The 18,858-nt window shown below is 33.7% G+C and overlaps 2 protein-coding genes across 6 annotated transcripts; both read left to right on the forward strand.

Moving 5' to 3' along the window:
* Positions 1 to 207: 207 nt before the first annotated feature.
* On the forward strand, positions 208 to 10,286 carry LOC107940156 (probable RNA-dependent RNA polymerase 5). 4 transcript variants are annotated; one of them, XM_016873587.2, is made up of 19 exons: positions 208 to 852; positions 961 to 1,150; positions 1,239 to 1,365; positions 1,596 to 1,667; positions 2,306 to 2,480; positions 3,295 to 3,493; positions 3,590 to 3,677; positions 3,778 to 3,942; positions 4,338 to 4,385; positions 4,469 to 4,540; positions 5,005 to 5,111; positions 5,984 to 6,132; positions 6,426 to 6,648; positions 6,919 to 7,144; positions 7,771 to 7,916; positions 7,999 to 8,161; positions 8,480 to 8,615; positions 8,706 to 8,872; positions 9,908 to 10,286. In XM_016873587.2, the coding sequence occupies exons 1-19, from the start codon at positions 387 to 389 to the stop codon at positions 10,142 to 10,144; spliced, it is 3,156 nt and encodes a 1,051-aa protein (XP_016729076.2). In that variant the 5' UTR covers positions 208 to 386; the 3' UTR covers positions 10,145 to 10,286. The 4 variants fall into 4 exon arrangements, with proteins under 4 accessions (XP_016729076.2, XP_040973002.1, XP_016729077.2 ...); XM_041117068.1 differs by having other exon boundaries at positions 311 to 852; positions 8,706 to 8,869; positions 9,906 to 10,286; XM_016873588.2 differs by having other exon boundaries at positions 314 to 852; positions 967 to 1,150.
* A 3,603-nt stretch (positions 10,287 to 13,889) lies between these two features.
* LOC107940158 (NADP-dependent malic enzyme) lies at positions 13,890 to 18,363 on the forward strand. 2 transcript variants are annotated; one of them, XM_041117070.1, is made up of 20 exons: positions 13,890 to 13,961; positions 14,162 to 14,403; positions 14,489 to 14,609; positions 14,690 to 14,764; positions 15,243 to 15,394; positions 15,473 to 15,578; positions 15,674 to 15,739; positions 15,854 to 15,949; positions 16,025 to 16,096; positions 16,175 to 16,258; positions 16,344 to 16,442; positions 16,588 to 16,635; positions 16,730 to 16,783; positions 16,876 to 16,974; positions 17,048 to 17,137; positions 17,243 to 17,320; positions 17,449 to 17,523; positions 17,630 to 17,720; positions 17,830 to 17,958; positions 18,049 to 18,363. In XM_041117070.1, exons 2-20 carry the CDS (start codon positions 14,252 to 14,254, stop codon positions 18,135 to 18,137), a joined length of 1,776 nt encoding a protein of 591 aa, XP_040973004.1. In that variant the 5' UTR covers positions 13,890 to 13,961; positions 14,162 to 14,251; the 3' UTR covers positions 18,138 to 18,363. The 2 variants fall into 2 exon arrangements, with proteins under 2 accessions (XP_040973004.1, XP_016729079.2); XM_016873590.2 differs by lacking the exon at positions 13,890 to 13,961 and having other exon boundaries at positions 14,077 to 14,403.
* The last annotated feature ends 495 nt before the right edge of the window (positions 18,364 to 18,858 follow it).

Consider the following 18,858-nt stretch of genomic DNA (forward strand, 5'->3'; position numbering starts at 1 on the left):
TTTAACAGCAATGCTAAATAATTAAATTTTAAATCAAAATTTTCAAAAGCATTTCTAAAATACACTTTTTAAAAGTATTACTAAACTAACCCTTAAAATGCAGACTTAATTTATTTTACTTGGCCGACCGGCTCACGGACAAAACAGCCCAAACGAAGGCCTTTTGAATCTTTTTTAACTCTACTATTCATTAAAATTGGAATCTTTACCTTTTCTTCTTTCTTTTTAATTTTCTTTATAATAGTGAAGCTTTTTCTGCTCATTGGCCATTTCATCAAAGTAGTACTATTACACGGTGTGATTATTGTACCATTCATCTTTATGAAATTTTACTCTTTTGGTTCTTTTCACATTTCACGTACATTTGATTTGACAATAAATATCAAATGTTTTTGTTGAAGAAAATTGAGAACCCAATTCTAAAGTTTGAAAATTTTGAAGCGATACGACCTGTTAAAAGCCCCCCACTGAATATTTTTTTTCGTTGCTGCATTTCATCAAATGTTTACTCTAGTTTAACAATGGCTAACAATTCCCATGAAGACGTTGTTTTATTACCTCAAGCGGTTGAAGCATTGATATCCAGAATTTGCAACGAGCAGCAACAGCCACGACTTGGTTACTCAACGAGGCAGGCATTGGCTGAGGTAGGTGAAGAAGCATCCCTAAGGATTCTAGAGAAAATCCAACGGACGGAGATTCGTACTACGTTTGATCGATTCGTGATGTATATGATAAGAAACGAATCAAACGGCAATGGCTCTCCACAAAAACGATCCAATTCTGCTCAACTAAATAGTAGCCCCTTTTCTTCTCCCTCCAAAACTTGCCGGCTTATGATGAACTCTCAAGGTTTTACACTTCTTTGAAACCATGGGTTTGTTTTCATTTTGGTAGTTGTTTTTGACGTTTTGTGTTTATTGGTTTTAAAAGGGTGAAATAATGTTAATGTTACTTCAGCTTCAGTTACTCCTATTCAGAGTTCTTCAGTAAATGCTAATAGAGAAGAAGGGTTTGGTCCACAGTCGGTAGCTACTCCTATTCTGACTTCTTTAACAAATGTTGGTAGAGAAGAAGTGTGTCCACAGTTGGTAGCTTTAGGGGAGCTTGAATTTCGTAAAGCTTTTCTTATTTTAAGTTACATTGGACAGTAAGTTTCCAATTTATGGCTATGTCTATCTTTCACTGCTTTTAATAATGTGTTTTTAAGACCCTTTTCCATATATATTTTGCCATAGGAATAAGTTGGAAGAAGTAATCACTGCTGATCACATTCAAAGTTTAAAGAATTTGGGGATGGATGAGTTTGAAAAAGAGATCTGGGATTCCCTGGGTCAACGTTATGCTCGAGCTGACCGTGTTAAGGTAAACATAACGGTGTTAGCTGTGTTTGATTCTAGCCATATTTTGAATTACATGGCGTGCTAATTATGAAGGGAATGAACATAGATGTTTCCGAAAATTCTAACTTGTATTCGACCCTTTTTCATGTGGGCATATTACCTTCCCTGCTTTTGATGCCTTGTGAAATTGTTTTTTTTTTTTCTCTCTTTTTTTGCTTTTCTCACTTACCGTTGCATACCTTTGTCTTGCAGCTGCTTGAGTGGGAAGGAAAAACGACTGAGTATCATTGTCATGTGCAAGAAAACGGGACATATAGGTTCAAGGTAAATTGGAAGTTTCAGTTTCTAGGCTTTTGCATTGTCTTGATTCTTTGTTTTTGGCATGTATATATGTTAACTTACATTCATAGGACAAAAGGATTGGGTTAAGTTTATAGACACTTATAGAAACATGTATTGGATATGGACAGTTTTATGAGGTAGCTGAAGGCAGTTTAATGAGATTTACCTTTTTATCTCATGCTTACGAAAACTTATTCTATTTCATATGGTAGGCATGTATGGTGGTACAGATCAAAATACGATTTTGTAAAGCTTTTATGGTAATAAGTGGTGATATGGAATTATCATGACGTTGGAACTAGCATACCCCAAACATCTACTGCAAGTGTGTATTTGTTTGTTGCTTGCCTTACTGGATTTGGGTCATGATTTGTAGTTCTGGGCTTCTGGCTGCAATTGATCTCATAAAATGGTTGTGGTTGTTTCTATCAAAGGGACTTAAGTCCCCTGATCCGTCTTTTTATGGGGTAGATGGATTCACAGAGTATTAAATGTGCTTTGCTTAATAATTATTATTTCTGCATTAATTTTCCTTGGCCACCCTTTTCCCCCCAAATTTATTGTAATTTAACATCTCCTTATTGTATTGAATGTGTTATTATTTTCATGTGGTTTATCAGGGCCCTTATTTTGAAAGGACTAGAAGGCATTTGCAAAGGGTTTTAGGAGATGATAACGTTCTTTCTGTTAAGTTTGAAACAGAAGGTAAAAGTCCACTTGACAGTGGTTATGTAGGGTTCAAAAAAGTTGCAAAAGAAGGAATTCTTGTTGGTTTGCGCCGATATCGATTTTTTGGTGCGTCTTCTGCACTGCATTCTTGGAATAATAAATATACTATTTATTGTTCTTATTTTCCCTTCCATTTAATTCTGAATTGTTATTCCAGCATACATAAAGTGTTCAAGCTAGCATGTCTTGATGGCTTTTATATTTTCTGCTAGCAGTATGCATCTCGGAATGTATTCTAGGCATGCATGTCCATGATATGCCATGTTGCAGGAGTAGGGGAATAATCATCTGCCAGCTGAAATGCATCTCTTGTTCATGTCTTAATGAGGAATGCTGACATCATCCAGTTCATTTTAGTTGCTTTATTCAGCATTGGTTTAGGTGTTTTGTTCAACTTGTCTAAGAGAATCAGCACCAAGGAACGATGTTAGAGCTGCTTTTAAATGAAGGAATTGGTTGTTTACTGTGCTATAATATTACCTGATGGTTTCACCATTTTAATATTGGTAAAATGTAAGTTGCAAAAAGAAAATGTTGGTGGAATGTATGTGTTACTTTTCCTATGCCACTCCTATGTTCTGTCTTTATATTAATTAGGATGATCTAGTGCGACAGCTATTAATTTCAGTCCCCAGCTTCCATTCCACTATGGTGTTAAGTGTGTATCTGTGCATGTAAGAAAGAATTACTTTATTTTTCCGGTTTGCAGCTTCTGGGATTCACATATATGTTTGTTACCTTTATCTGCAGCATATGGGTTATTAACGATCTTCCATCTCTCGTTTCTTGAGTAAACATTTAATGTGGAATTTATTTTTTGGAATACCCTAGTTATTAGGATTTGGGCATGGCATTGAACACTTACCATGTAAAATTTCAGTATTCAAGGATGGAGGTAAAGAAGCAAAAAAGAAAGACCGGAGTACCTCACCTGTCAAATGCTTTTTTGTTAGATTCGAGTCTAATGCAGCCATTGATGATGGTAAAGAATATGTTTTATCCGGGAAAACAGTTCAAGAAGCCAGAAGTGTGTTTATGCATGTACATACCCTACCGAGTATGGCCAAGTACATGGCCAGGTTAGTGATGATACAGATATCCATGTTTAGATTCTACAGTTTTTTTGTTTGTTTTTTGTTTTGTTTTTTAAGTGGCTTCTTTTTCTTGGTCTGTAGATTTTCACTAATCTTATCTAAGACCATGAAGTTGGAAGATGACTTGTCCAACTTAAATTTTATGGTGGAAGGAGATATACCTTGCAAAGTATGGTATATGGATTTAAGTTTTCATATTCTTCATTAGTTCTTTTATCTTATCTTGTTTCCGAGTTCAATTTGATATTTTAGTTGTATAAATTTTGCAGGATAAAGATAAAAAGCCCGTTTATAAAGATGGAAAACTTTGTATTCACTCTGATGGGACTGGTTATATTTCAGAGGATTTGGCATTGAAATGCCCAAAAGATGTCTTCAAAGGAAGCATTATGAATGGTGCCAGTGTTGAGATTGGACCAATTGGTGCATTGCTGGTATGTTAACTTGTGAAAGCATTGCATAATGGTTACCCCAGTAATTCATCAACGTGTTGTGCAGGACAAAAATCAGTTTGATAGACGATTTTTGCATTAAAATTCCATCAAATCTGATTTCTGGAATTGGTTAAAATTTCACAATGTTTGGGGTGGAATGGATATGCATGCTTGTAATATCTTGGTCATTTTAAAAGACATGGATTCCAACTATTCATTTGCCATTTAGTTTCCATGGTACTAGTTTGGCAATTTGTTTTACTTTCTTTCCATCTGTATCTCTCAATTTTTATAGTTGGGATGTTAAGCTTTTTGTCTATTGATCCTTTTATTGTTACCTGTTTGTCAGTTCAATGATTCTCTATGATTGTAAATTTCTTCTCAATGAACTTTAGGGGGAGTCTCCAGACACAATGCAGGCAGATTCTTACCGTAGGGTACCGGTATGTGCATTGAACAACTAGCTGATGCTCTCTTCTCCAATTTTATAAACTGATTAGCATTTCATTCTTTATTTTCTTTCCAGCCTTTGCTTATCCAGATCCGCTTCTTTTACAAAGGTTATGCTGTTAAGGGAACTTTGCTTGTCAATAAAAAGGTATAATTTTGTTAGTTTGAGGAATTATGAAAACAAATTTCCCTTTATAACTGGAACCATACTCCAATGGAAAAGTCCATTCTTGAAATGAGGAGCAATGTTTAGTTTTTTGCAGAGTATATCCTGAAGTATACAGTACTGGTTAATTTATTGCTGAACAAAATGTGTAAAATTTTTAGGAGAAGTTGGAACAGCCGAGCAAACATCCGAGATATTAGCCTGGTTCAATTAGTTATGACAATTATTACATCAGATAATCTAGATTTGTGTTTCCAGCAGTATAACCTTTAAAAAAAAGTGAGACCACCTCAAATGAATATTTCCCTTAAAAAGAAAATGTTCAATATAATCCATTTGTTGTTGTCTAGGATAGTACCTACTGTAACATATTTTTGTTGGCTAACAATTTCTCTGCTTTTCAAAAGCTGCATGCTTGTACTAACTTTTATTCCAAAATTTTGAAGCTTCCACCCAGAACCATTCAAGTACGGGATTCCATGGTTAAAGTTGAGCCAGATTTGAATCTATCAAATATCTGCACTAGGAATTCCTTGGAAGTAGTTACTACAAGGTACTTGCCGTTGTTTAATTCTTCTAATATCTGTTTAATATATTTGTATATCATCCGTTTAGTTTTTTCCCTTCCAAATCCTTGAATAATAAGTACCCAATTGAATATGTTCTGAGTTCAAAATATGTGAGCTGAGTTGGGTTTTGCATAACATTCTCAGTACTTGAATGAATCTTCAAGGGGAAAAAAAAAAGATAAATAAGGAAAAGGATTGAATTTCTCATTTATGTTAATCTTTATGCATGTCTGTTTAAATGTAGCATTGTTGTTCTGATAGGATATCTATCCAATACCGGTTTCTTCTTTTACTCTCTGTCACAACATGTTGAGGCCGGTCCTAAGCATTTACTGGAATTGTCATTTTTATTCTTTATTCTTGAGGTGAATGCTTCATTGAAGTATGAACTGTAGCTGGCAAAAGTTGAAGCTCGGCAGCTCTTGCTTCTTTAGTAATCGCAATTAAGAACATGTCCCAATGTGTGCAAAATCAGGAGTGTGTTCCCATTCCCAGATGTTGGATCACTCCGGTGCTTGTGTGCAACCTAATTTGTGGGCATAAAGCCACTCTTTTGAAGCCAATGACTTCACATGACCTTTTTAAGTTTCTTAACATCCCTAGAACTTACCAGAAGATCATGAGATTGTGCTTTAGAAGTTCAGAGCATGAATGCAGAAAAATTTGCTGCTCAAGTCAGTCTTTCAGCCTAAATTGCTCATTCTCTGTTATAAGACAATCTGCAACTGAAGATGCAATATTTCTTTTATTTCTGGCTTGATTTTGATGAATTTGGCTTTGATGAGATTATGCCCTGTGAGCTGTAAATGATCCTTGCTGCAGTTTTGGGTGATATGATTTTTGTCATCTCCTGCAGTAACCAACCAAAGAGAACTAGTCTTTCAAAGAATTTGATTATGCTCCTTAGCTATGGAGGTGTCCCAGACAATTTTTTTATGGACCTATTGAAGAATGCTTTAGAAGAGTCACAGGGTGCTTTCTCCAACAAGCGAACAGCTCTCAGAGGTAGTTTTCTTAACTTCTTTGTCACCATAACTTGTAGCATTTACAAATTTGTCCTCTCTCCAATTTTTGTTTTGAAGATCATACTAACTTAATGTGAATGTATTATACTGTTGTAGAGAAAAAAATTCTACTCGAATGTTTTAGTTGTTCTTTGCTTTTGTTGGCTTTGCACAATATCCTGGTATTTATCTACATGTCACCAATAGTCTTGTCTAATTGATGCTCCTTTGCTTATCTGCTGCTTCTCGCTGGTGTGATCAATTTTAATCAATATTCTTAATTATCACATGCAGTTGCTCTTAACCGTGGTGGCTTGGATGAGCTTTTGGCTGCAAAAATGATTTTATCAGGGATTCCTCTTGATGAATCATATTTACAATATCGGATGTCTATAATGTTGAATGAGGATAGGAAGGGTCTCCTCAGTGGAAAACTCCCTATAACCGACTCTTATCATCTAATGGGTACTGTAGATCCATCTGGAGTCTTAGAAAGTGACGAAGTCAGCATCATCTTGTAAGTAGGGTTTTTCTGTCGTTCGTCTCATTTTTGTTTGTGATGGCTACATAAAAAAATAATTAATAATCTCCAACGTGTCATCGAGTATATTCTCTTCAGTAGAAAACAAAAAGATTAATCCCTTGGAGCATCACAATTTTTAAAGGGCTTTTCATTTAGTGGGTACTATGGTCGTGTGTTAAGACACCTGACAACTCTGTTTATACTTGCAACAACATGAATCTCTCTAATCCAATAGAACTTATGGGTCTTTGATGATATGTGTAGGGATAATGGGCAGATTTCTGGAAAAGTGCTTGTGTACCGCCATCCTGGTGTACATTTTGGAGATATTCATATTCTCACTGCTAGATATGTTAAAGAATTGGATGAATATGTAGGTCATGCCAAGTATGCCATATTCTTTCCTTCCAATGGCCCACGCTGTTTGGCTGATGAGATGGCTGGAGGTGATTTTGATGGTGATATGTTCTTCGTATCAAAAAATCCACAGGTTGGTTTCATTTTGAAATAGTATCTGGTCAAAGAGTTTATTTACCTCTTTCTTACATTTTTTTTCAGTCATTGCTATCATCATTTAATAGTACTCAAACAGTTTACTATGATTTTTCCGTCTTCATTCCAATTGGATGAACTTATTAATTTCAGTATCCGATAAAAGGTGACATTTAATTTTCTCGTTAGTTCTTACATATGAGAATTCCTTTACATTCCTACATGGTTGGTGGTAACTGTTGTCAATTGCATTTCCTTTGGTCTAGATTTCAACGACATTCTTAGATATCAAGCATGAAAACGATGGGATTATTTTTTGTCCTACTTATTCAATTTTAAGCATTTACAAAACACAAATCAAAAGAAATTTAACTGTTGTGTTGGGATAGTTCTGGTGCTTCAACCTCTGCATTTTCCCTGTCTGTTGGGTAATTTTTTCACCCTATTGTTTTGGCCACTGAATTCTAAAACATGAAGTTCGACTTACCCTTCAAAAAGGACTATGGTTTTATAGATACAGATACAACTGTGAACTACATAGAGTAAATTTTCGGTTTTAAACATATTTTGCTTTACTTTAATGTTTTCTGAGACGAGGGATACCGGTTTTTATACTTTCTTCAGTTATTGGATTACTTCAAAGTCAGTGAGCCCTGGACAGAAAATTGTACTACTCCTGAAGGTCCCAGTCGGCGGCCCAGTGAATTTTCAGATGAGGAGTTGGAGAGTGAGCTCTTTGAATCATTCTTGAAAACTAGGTTCCAGCCAAGGTAATCACTTGACTTTATACCTTAATATAATTTAGTCTCAGATTAATTTCTGATATTATGGTGCTTTTTGGCTTTTTTTCAGTTATGCTATGGGTATGGCAGCAGATAATTGGTCTGCTATAATGGACCGCTTTCTTACTGTTGAAGATAGTAACTCATCTGAGAAAACTCTTATGAAAGAAAACCTGAAAAAGCTGATTGATTTATACTATGAAGCTTTGGATGCACCAAAGACGGGAAAGAAGGTTAGTAAGTTACTTTTGACAAAGAAATCGATATAACTGATATTTGTAGTACAGTTAAATGTGATACTTTAAGTGAAGCCAATCAATAGTGAGCAATTGATTTGAAGAATGATCTCTAACCTTTGACAGACTCGAACTTGAAATAAGTTGAACATGAAATGTTTGAAACCATAATGATCGGACTGAAAGCCGGAGCCTCAAATCTGAATAGCTCAAACCCTAAATAGCTCCGAAATGACTCGAAATAGAAAGTGAGCCTTTCTGAGAGATTGATGCTTATCTTAGAAACCTGTATAACCTTTCCCTACTTCCGAATAGGTCATTGTTCCGGAAGAGTTGAGAGTAGCTGTATTTCCTCATTATATGGAATGGGAAAATTCATTTAAGTCGACTTCGATACTGGGGAAGATTTATGATCATGTCAAAGCATATCAAGAAGAAGTATCAAGGAAAGGTAAAGCATGTTCTTAGAGTTTTTATGTTATGTGCTTATTATGGAATAAGTGAAAGTGGGATAACATTTTTAAACCTTAATCCTATTCAGAAGTTCAAAAGCTCCCTTGTTTCAACGTTGAGGTCTCTGAAGAATGCCGTTCTAAATGGACAGTACTTTACGAGCAATACAGGAAAGACATGACTTATGTCCTGAACAGCAGTAACAAAGAAAAAAATGATGCAGCTGCTAATGCACTTTATGACGTGTACAAAAAGGTGATTAGTAGACCTCTCATTTAGCTAGAAGAGTTGGATTAATCTTAGTAGATCAATTTGAGTTTTTAAATTTTGGGTCATTTTCTTTTCTAATCATTTCAAGTTTGAGTCAGTTTCTGGTTTGTGTTGTTTCATGTTTGGGTCAATTCAAGCTCGGAACATTTGGTTGTGCTAGTTGGCTATCGGGTTGGGCTTATTATCCTTTGGCTTGACAATTAGTTCTCAAGTGATTTTGGATTCGATTTCACGGTTCAAGTTGTTGAGTTTTTACAGACAAATCGAGTTGAGTCTGACTTAGATTTGGGGTTAATCAAACTAGGTTTTCGGGTTCAAGTCGATCTTGGTAGATCAATTTGGTTTTTTTTTTTTTAAGTCATTTCTTTTCCAAATCATTTCAAAATGAAGTAACTTTAGGTTTGGGTCAATTTTGGTCCAGCTCATTTCAGTTCAGGTCATTCAGTTACGTTGGTAGTTTTTGGATTGGTTGATTAGGTCATTTCGGGTTTTATCCAAGGTTTATGGAGTTGGATCAGTGGTCGAACTGATCATACCACCGGTTCTCGGTCTGAATGGTCTGGTCAGTTCAAAGAAAAAAAATTTAAAAACTATAAAAACCGGTTCAGCTACCGGTTTTTAGATCAGTTTAATTGGTCTGTGCCGGTTTACGAGTCAATTGATTTTTACTTCTCACTGAATTGATACCTGGGCTTGGTTCTTGGTTTGATCGGTCAGTCTGGTCTGGTTCAAACAAACATTGGTTTTATCATTTGATTTGCCACTTGATTCAAGGTCGTTTCAGGTTTGGGGTACTGACTTTTCTTGATGTTAACCTTTTTTGATCAAATCAAGTTAAATCCGAGCTTATATTTGAGTTATTCAGATTAAGTTTCCAAGTTCAGGTCATGATTAGTAGCTTTAGTCGATTCTTAGCTTCACAAATCTAATTGAATACATATATTGTTGCGGGATTAGGTAGCTCTAGTCGATTCTTAGCTTCACAAATCTAATTGAATACATATATTGTTGCGGGATTAGGTATTGTATGGAGGTGCAGAGTTGGTAGAGAGACAAAGACCAATGAACCAAATCAGTGAGGAAGCTCTTGCCATTTACAACATTTGCTATGAATATGCCATAAAAAAGGACGATGTTGGCAAATGTGGGTTCGCTTGGAAAGTTGCTGGCTCAGCCCTTTTGAATCTGCATGTCTTGGGGCTGGGTGAAAAGACACTCTCATGTGCTCCATCAGTGTTGAAAGAACTTTTCTCGTGAACTAATAATGTTGTATGTAATAATAATAGCTTTAAGTGTTTTGCAATTATGAGCTTAATTTGAAATTTAATTGTGTATGTGTGTATGTATATATACTATGTAGTTTGTCTCCCTTATGGGTCTTCAATACTTTAAAAATCAATATATTGTGTGTTTTTTCCCTAAAACACGGAATGTCTTTTTCTTTTTTCTTTTTAATGGTAAGAATCAATATGGAAGAAGATAGGCAGAGAAAGGTGGCAGTTCAATCTTAAAGGGCGAGGAGCCGTTGGGATAAAATGGTGGAAGAGAAGTAGACTTCGGGAGATGAGAGAAGAGGGAGCTGCTCAGTTTAGTGAGAGAGTGAAGATTGTTTCTTGCCCTACTGTTCAGGTGTGAAGACAAGTATATGGAATACTAGAGACATCACGTGTAAGCATAGTGTTAGCTGGGCGGTGATTCGACTCTGTAGATTAGGGGCGTGACATAGTAGGATGGTAATTAAAATGCTCTGGGCATCTCTAACGGAGGTAGCTTGTGGTGAAGATGTGCCCCAAAACATGATGTTCATGAGTGACAAATAGAAGTAATGTGAAGGTAGACGGATGGGAGTGTTGCAATCGTAGTATAACAATTTTAAATATCATATTAAAGGACAAGCTTAATACGTTTAGTAAATATAACAAATAAAATAGGATATATGTTAAAATAAAGGTGTTCACGGGCCTGGGTCGGATTAGGTTTGCTTCTAGCCTAAGTATAATATTAATATATTTTATATTTGTTTAAACTTGATTTGGTCTGAAATATGAGTTTAAAATTTTGTTTAAATTCACTCATCTTTATAAATAATTAACTCAAGTCCATTTGAATTTACTTTATATTATTTAATATTTAATATTTTAAAATTTTAAATATAGTCAACTTTTAAATGTTTACGTTATTGAAATATTATATATTACTGTACATTTAATTTTTATGTTTTATAATTTACCTAATATATAAAAATAACATAACATATAAATAAACTTAAAAAAGGGTATGGGGCTTTAATGTCTAAGCCATAGCTTAATCTTGACCCATATTTTAAATAAGTCTAATTTTTTTGTTTAAATTTATTTTTCAAATCTAATATTTTTGTCTAAACCCTTAAATTTAACTTGACCCATGAATATATCTATATTAAAATAAGATAAAATTATCAATATCCATTTATTCATATTGTTTAAAATATTAAATATTTAATAATTTATTCTATATTTATATTATACTTTTAAAATGAAAAAAAAACCGATGATAAAAGACAAGATATATACTTACAAAAACATCATATCTATCTACTTCCCTAGTCTTATCCGACAAATTCTTCCTAATTGAGTCACTAGCAACTAAATAAATGGGACGCGTACAAAAGAGGGGATTAATTTTGCTATTAAAATTCAAGAATCTGATACGGTAAATATGTTACCATAGAGTAATATCGAGTGAATTTGTTGTTTCACATATTAGTCATTGAAAATTTAATTAATAAATTAATTAAAATTTTAAAATTCAAAAAATATAGAGACTTAGATTAACGTATAAGACTAATAATTGAATTTAACTAAATAAATTTAACTACTTTGGGCCAAGACTAAAATTGACTAGTTCGAAAAGTGCAGAGATTAAGTTTGATCAAATTAAAGTACATGAATTAAATCTACGATTTTCATTAAGTACATTGACAGATAGCATAATATTGTTGGATAATATAAACATTACATATATAATAAGAATAATTAATATTAATGTATAAGTGAAATATGTGTAGTTACTTTAATAATTAATTTTTAATTGACGATGAGCTAAATAGAAATTAATCTTAACGTGCAAAAGTTATATATCAGTGTTATGGTTATCAAATTACAGCCACGTAATTTTTCTAACATCCCATCTTTAGTGAAAATAATTACATTTTTCAATTTGAAAATCAAAACCTCAAGACTCAAAGACCTCAAGATATCAATAGAGGTATAGTTTTGCATCTAATTTTTTTTATTAATAATTTTACATGATAAATCTTAATTTTATATTTTAAATTAAAAACTTTTCACTTTAACAAATTTAACCAAAAATAAAATCGATATCTCAACTTTGAATTTATTTAAAACTTAATATATGTATGAGATACTGAAAAATGTCGAAATTGTATTGTTATTGAATAAAGGAGTATATTCTAATGAATGATGCCATAAACATTCATGGGACCTCAATGACCAAAGTGCTGTAAATGATAAAGAAACATAAAAAAGCTAAGCCTTTCTTTTATTGACAAATGACAAAACTCCGCCACCCACCACCACCACTTGGCTACCACGTTTGGCCTAAATCTGTCACCTAGCCGCCTCTCCCCACTGTTTTCATATAATTTTTAATATTCGAAACCTTCCAAAATAGGACAACACAGGTTATTTGTTAAAGTATTAATAGAGCTCGCAGCTCAGACGGTGCCTCAACTTTCCAACAAAGACTTTTTTTTTTAGAAATATACATTTAACCCCTAAACTTAGTAGTTTCTTTCACTTACATTAATCTTGAAAATTCATCCTCTTTAGAATATCATGATATTATGTCATATCATCACTTGAAATTTTTTATTAATTTTATATAAAATTTTCATATGATGATGTAACATAATTTTAAATATAACATTATTTTTATTTTAACGGAATTTAAATTTAAAGATTAAATTGAAAAACACTAAATTTAGAGACTAAATATTACTTTATGTTTTTTCTTAATACCCATTTCGTTTAAAAATATAAAGTCAAAAAATCATCTATTGTTATTCGTATAATTTTTCTTAAAACAAATAAATCAATAAATCACTCTTGTTTGTTCTTTCAATTTCTTTTAAAAGCATTTCTAAAAAAAAAAATTTAAAGCATTGTTCTATTAAATTTTAAAGCACCAGTTTTTAAAAAAAAACAATTAAAGATTGTAATTCCAATAAAAAAATAAATGTTCGAATATTAAAAATAAAATTATTATAAAAGATAACTACAGAATTCAAATATAGATGGTAATATCAGCATAAAAGATAGACGGAAAAATGGTTAAATTATATTTTATGCTTAAATTTGATAATTTTTCTCTCATTGAAGTCTGAATTTTTTTTTTCAAATTAAATCTTAAACTTTTCTTTTCTAAATTTATCCTTGAAAACTTTAAAATTTAAATCAGAACAAATTTCTAGCGTTAAGAGAAAAAAAAACTCAAACCCTAATATGATAATGATTTCACTAAAAGAATACACTTCCTTTTTATTATTGGAAAGGCTGTTTTCCTCTTAAGGTCTGTTCCACATTTTGTTAGTGCATGACAAATTGACCATGACAGTGATATTTTTATAAGGGTGAAAGTTTAGAAAAGACAGTCGACACAATGATAAAAGTATGAAATTCTGGGTACGAGAATTTGGAATGGATCTCAATTAATTTTATTTTTTACTTTTAATTATCAAAATAAAAAATAAATAAAAACACCTCATGTAATTTTTCGTAATTTTAATTTATTATTATTATTATTCATTTTTTCATTTGCAGAGTAATTTTGTTAACTTTTTTTTATGCTAATTTTGTTTAATAATTTGCCGTGGCATATTTAAAAATGTGGTATAATATCTTAAAAATTTTTATGGGTAAATTTAAAAATAGCCACTCAACTATGGTTTTAATTTCATTTTGATCATTTAACTATTAATTTTTTGATTTACTCATTTAATTTTTTAAAATTTATCTCTTTCTCAAGCTACTCTTTCTGTTGAGTAGTAACAGGTGCTTGGGCAACATTTCTAATGGTGGTTGTTTGTTCAACATTTCAAATTTTAGTGCAAGAATAAATATTAGAGGGTTAAATTTTATAAAAACACAAATTTAAAAAATAAAAAAATATATAAAATTTTTAGTCATCAATTTGACTTTTTGGTTTCATGCTCTAATTTAACTACACTGAAAGCAGCTGATCAAAGTGTTCTTTGTTTTTCTTTTTGATGTTCAGGGGATTGATTATTTATTTGTATAATATCCACTTGAACTAAATTTAAAAGAAAAGACCAAGTGATCATAGTATCAGCTGAAGCAGAGAGAAATGGAGAGCACCTTGAAGGAGATGAGAGGTGGTGAATCAGTACTTGACTTGTCCCCCAAAGCCACCGTCGGTGGCGGTGTTGAGGATGTTTACGGTGAGGATTGTGCCACCGAAGAACAACTTGTCACCCCTTGGGCTTACTCTGTTGCAAGGTCACCTTTTTTATGTAAAAGCTTTTGTTTTCGGTTATGGGTTTTTTTTACAAAGTTTTTTTAACTATCTCTTCCATGGTTACAGTGGATATTCATTGTTGAGGGATCCCCATCATAACAAAGGGCTTGCATTCACTGAGAAAGAAAGGGATTCTCATTACTTGCTTGGGTTACTGCCTCCTGCTGTTGTCACTCAACAGCTTCAGGTTTATATTGAAACCCCTTTTTATGATCAGATTTTGAGGAGTGGTATTAATGCATGTTTTTTGTTTGTTTTAATTCCTAGGAGAAAAAATTGATGGATAACCTCCGGAAATATCAAGTTCCACTGCAAAAATATATGGCCATGATGGAACTTCAGGTCTCACTTCAAGCTTTGGAATTGTTGGGAAAGAGGGTTTGTTGAGGGTCATGGGAGGTCGGACCTCTCTCTTTGGAGTCCATCGAGAGTTGACGGACCCCGCAACATTGGAGGAATTGTGCCTGGGGTGTGTAATTTGGTTTTATCCCGGGTTTTGTCTTCATACTCTACAGATTCACAGGGAAGGAGCGTCTCGCCCACCAAAGAAATGTGAGCATTTGGCCTCCATGCTCACATTTCTTTGGTTGACAAGGTGCTTTCACACTGTGAATCCGTTGGGACTCTTCGCGGAGTAAGGAGACTAAACAAGGGATAAAACCGAGCATAGACACCCCAGGCACAATACTTACACCGTTGAGGGGTCTGTCGGCTCTTGATAGATGACACTTCTAAGACTTCTCCAAAGAGAGAGTCCGACCTCCCCTCTACAGGTTTTTTTTTTTTTCATTTTTGCTCATTGGTTTTTCACCATTAACAGGAAAGGAATGAAAGACTGTTTTACAAGCTTTTGATTGATAACGTTGAGGAGTTGCTCCCAATTGTTTACACCCCAACTGTAGGTGAAGCTTGCCAGAAGTATGGAAGCATCTTTAGGCGACCGCAGGGTCTTTATATAAGTTTGAAAGAGAAGTATGAATGTTTCTCTGCTTTTGTATAATTTCAATATCCTAGTGGATTGGCTCAATTTAATTTGACAATAACCTGCAGGGGAAAAGTTCTTGATGTTTTGAAGAATTGGCCTGAAAGGAGTATTCAAGTTATTGTTGTAACTGATGGTGAGCGTATTTTGGGACTTGGGGATCTTGGCTGTCAGGTAAATTGATTAAATTAGAAATGTTTTAATGCGGTTTTTGTATTCTGTAATGTAAATGAGTAACTAGTTTGGATATGATTCTGTTGGAAATTCAGGGGATGGGAATTCCTGTTGGGAAATTGTCTTTGTACACAGCACTCGGAGGGGTTCGTCCTTCAGCGGTAAGCATTGTTATGTTCTTAAGATGAAATTTTACATAGTTAAAGGAGAAGTGATCTTTGGATATAAACGGCACTTGTAATGATGCTATCATAATGATTGATTCCGCCCTATAGTGTTTACCGGTGACCATCGATGTGGGCACAAATAATGAGCAGTTGTTGAAAGATGAGTTCTACATTGGACTTAGACAAAGGAGGGCAACCGGACAGGTTTGCAGATTTTAATATCTTAATCATCATGAACATAACTTATGTTATTCTGAGGTTGTTTTGGTTACATTTTAGGAATATGCTGACTTGCTACACGAGTTCATGAGTGCTGTCAAGCAGAACTATGGGGAAAAAGTTCTTATACAGGTAGGACACTTCCTTTTGTCTTTTAGAATGTATTTTCTTCTTGCATTTTCCTAACCATGTTCTTCAAACGTCACGCAGTTTGAAGATTTTGCAAATCATAATGCTTTTACATTGCTTGCGAAATACGGCACAACCCACCTTGTCTTCAATGATGATATACAGGTTGGTTATTCTAGCAACATTGTAGGGAGCTCCCTCATTACGATTGTTTGGGTTTTTCTTTAATTTATGATCACTTTTGGTGCAGGGGACGGCATCCGTTGTTCTTGCTGGGGTTGTCGCTGCATTGAAGTTGATTGGTGGTACCCTAGCTGACCACAAATTCTTGTTCCTTGGTGCCGGGGAAGTAAGACACCAATCTCTGCCTCGTCATTTTTTTTTTTCCTGGGAAGGGAAGGGAGCAATATGCTGAAATAATTTACTTTTAATGGACCAATTGGAAATACCTCTAGATCGAGTCACTGATTGTTGCTTTTGTTGTACTGTTGCAGGCTGGGACTGGTATAGCAGAGCTTATAGCTCTCGAGATGTCAAAGCAGGTAAAAGCATACTAATAAGAATTTTACAGATCTTTTTAGTGATCGTAAATTCCATTGCAGTGCTCGGAGTGATTATTTTTTTGTTAACTTTCAGACAAAAATTCCTGTGGAAGAGACCCGTAAGAAAATCTGGCTTGTGGACTCAAAGGTATCTATAAGCTTGGTCTCGATTGTTGTAGAAATAAATATATCGTATGAACATCCATTTTCACCTAAATCGGCATGAGAAAAACTTTTCAGGGACTGATTGTTAACTCTCGTAGAGAATCACTTCAACACTTCAAGAAACCATGGGCTCATGACCATGAACCTGTTAAGGATCTATTAGGTGCTGTCAAGGTAAGAAAGATATTACTTACTTTCATGTTTTTTAAACTAATTTCCGGTGCTTACTTTTCTCGTACTTTTTCAGGCTATCAAGCCAACTGTTTTGATTGGGTCATCTGGAGTTGGAAGAACTTTTACGAAGGAAATTATCGAGACTCTAGCCTCCTTCAATGAGGTACTTTACCAAGTCCTTGTATCTATATGCTTTCTGGTATAATATAACTTTCTGCCAACCGGAACTGGAAAATATTTACATTGTTGTATATTGATAATGATGCAGAAACCTCTTATTATGGCTCTCTCCAACCCGACGTCACAATCTGAGTGCACTGCTGAAGAAGCTTATACTTGGAGTCAGGTAACATTCTTCATTTCTTAGTTCGTACTCTGTAAGTCTCATAACTAAGGTGTAAAAGCTACCAGAAAGTTCAGTTGCCGTATTTGCTTCAAAATCTCATTCTTATTAACGTTGTCCGCATCTTGCAGGGCCGTGCAATTTTTGCTAGTGGAAGTCCATTTGATCCTTTCGAATACAATGGCAAAGTTTTTGTTCCTGGACAGGTCCGACCATTATTTGATTGTTTAGTATAGTATAGCAAATTCTCCCCATATGCAATATCTCATGAATACCAGGAACTGATCACCGTGTTTTCTTCTGTCATTTCAGGCCAACAATGCTTACATTTTCCCCGGATTTGGTCTGGGTTTGGTCATCTCCGGAGCAATTCGTGTGCATGACAACATGCTTTTGGCTGCCTGTAAGTAAACAATAATTAACTTATGAACAACACAACAACATATACATACCGAAATTCGCTGGGATTTAGATTAACTGTATACTGTTCTTGCCTGTCTTCGTATTAACAGCGGAAGCCTTGGCTAAACAAGTATCTGACGAAAACTACAACAAGGGCCTTATTTATCCACCATTCTCTAACATTAGGAAAATTTCAGCTAATATAGCTGCTAACGTTGCTGCCAAAGCATATGAACTCGGTCAGTTGACACTTCTAGTCGAATTACAGACACATATATAGGTGTTTTCAATTCGTTTAAGACTGAAACTGTTTGTAATTTGCTTTCTAGGTGTGGCAACTCATCTCCCCCGTCCTGCCAATCTTGTGAAGTATGCCGAGAGCTGCATGTACTCGCCTGTCTACCGTAGTTACAGGTAAATTTTCGTGCACCATTTTCGTATATAATAGCTTCATCTTGAAGCTCATGGTATGCTGTATATGTTGTCTAATAGACCAAAAAATATGACTTGGGTTGTGAAATGTTTACTGTTATGAGTGTTTGAAACTTGTTGTATTATTATGTTTTTGAAGCAGACTATGAGAGTGTTTCTATGTTCATGTTTTATAATTGAATAATAATACCATCTTTACAAATTTACTTTTATTTTCAGGAATTTAGTTATTTTATTTTTAAGATTTTAAAATTCGGATGCAATTGTTAACATTTTTAAATTGTTTTGTATGATATTTTGAAATAAAAATCACAAAAAATGACGTAATGAATTTAAATTTAATAAAATAATTTTAGTAGTGTTCACAAGTGGACTTGAATTCTAAAATATAAAAAGTAAAGGGATTCTTGAAAGTATAAGGATTAAATTTTAAATTTACAAGAAATACTAAGATATGATATATTTTAACCAATATAATAAATTTTCATTTCAAAAAATTTATGTGCAAATGCATATAAGAAAATTAAATTTATATATTTAGTTTCTACTAATATTCTGCTATACATATATTTAAAATTTAAATTTAAAATATTAATTTAATTTAATATAATTAATATAATTTTAATTTTTTACAAGTAAAATTTTATGCCATATTATAATTTGATGATGTGACATTATATGCGATTAAATTAGTAAATATGTATATA

Source organism: Gossypium hirsutum, chromosome A07, assembly GCF_007990345.1.
Source record: "Gossypium hirsutum isolate 1008001.06 chromosome A07, Gossypium_hirsutum_v2.1, whole genome shotgun sequence".
Lineage (NCBI taxonomy): Eukaryota > Viridiplantae > Streptophyta > Magnoliopsida > Malvales > Malvaceae > Gossypium > Gossypium hirsutum.

What these genes read in the sequence shown, in the direction of transcription:
- LOC107940156 (XM_016873587.2), top strand. Translation starts at nt 387, where the DNA reads ATGTTTTTGTTGAAGAAAATTGAGAACCCAATTCTAAAGTTTGAAAAT. An exon ending in ATTTTAAGTTACATTGGACA is followed by an intron (nt 1,151 to 1,238) that starts GTAAGTTTCCAA and finishes ATTTTGCCATAG; the next exon opens with GAATAAGTTGGAAGAAGTAA. An exon ending in TTTATGACGTGTACAAAAAG is followed by an intron (nt 8,873 to 9,907) that starts GTGATTAGTAGA and finishes TTGCGGGATTAG; the next exon opens with GTATTGTATGGAGGTGCAGA.
- LOC107940158 (XM_041117070.1), top strand. Translation starts at nt 14,252, where the DNA reads ATGGAGAGCACCTTGAAGGAGATGAGAGGTGGTGAATCAGTACTTGAC. An exon ending in TGGCCATGATGGAACTTCAG is followed by an intron (nt 14,765 to 15,242) that starts GTCTCACTTCAA and finishes CACCATTAACAG; the next exon opens with GAAAGGAATGAAAGACTGTT. An exon ending in TATATAAGTTTGAAAGAGAA is followed by an intron (nt 15,395 to 15,472) that starts GTATGAATGTTT and finishes AATAACCTGCAG; the next exon opens with GGGAAAAGTTCTTGATGTTT.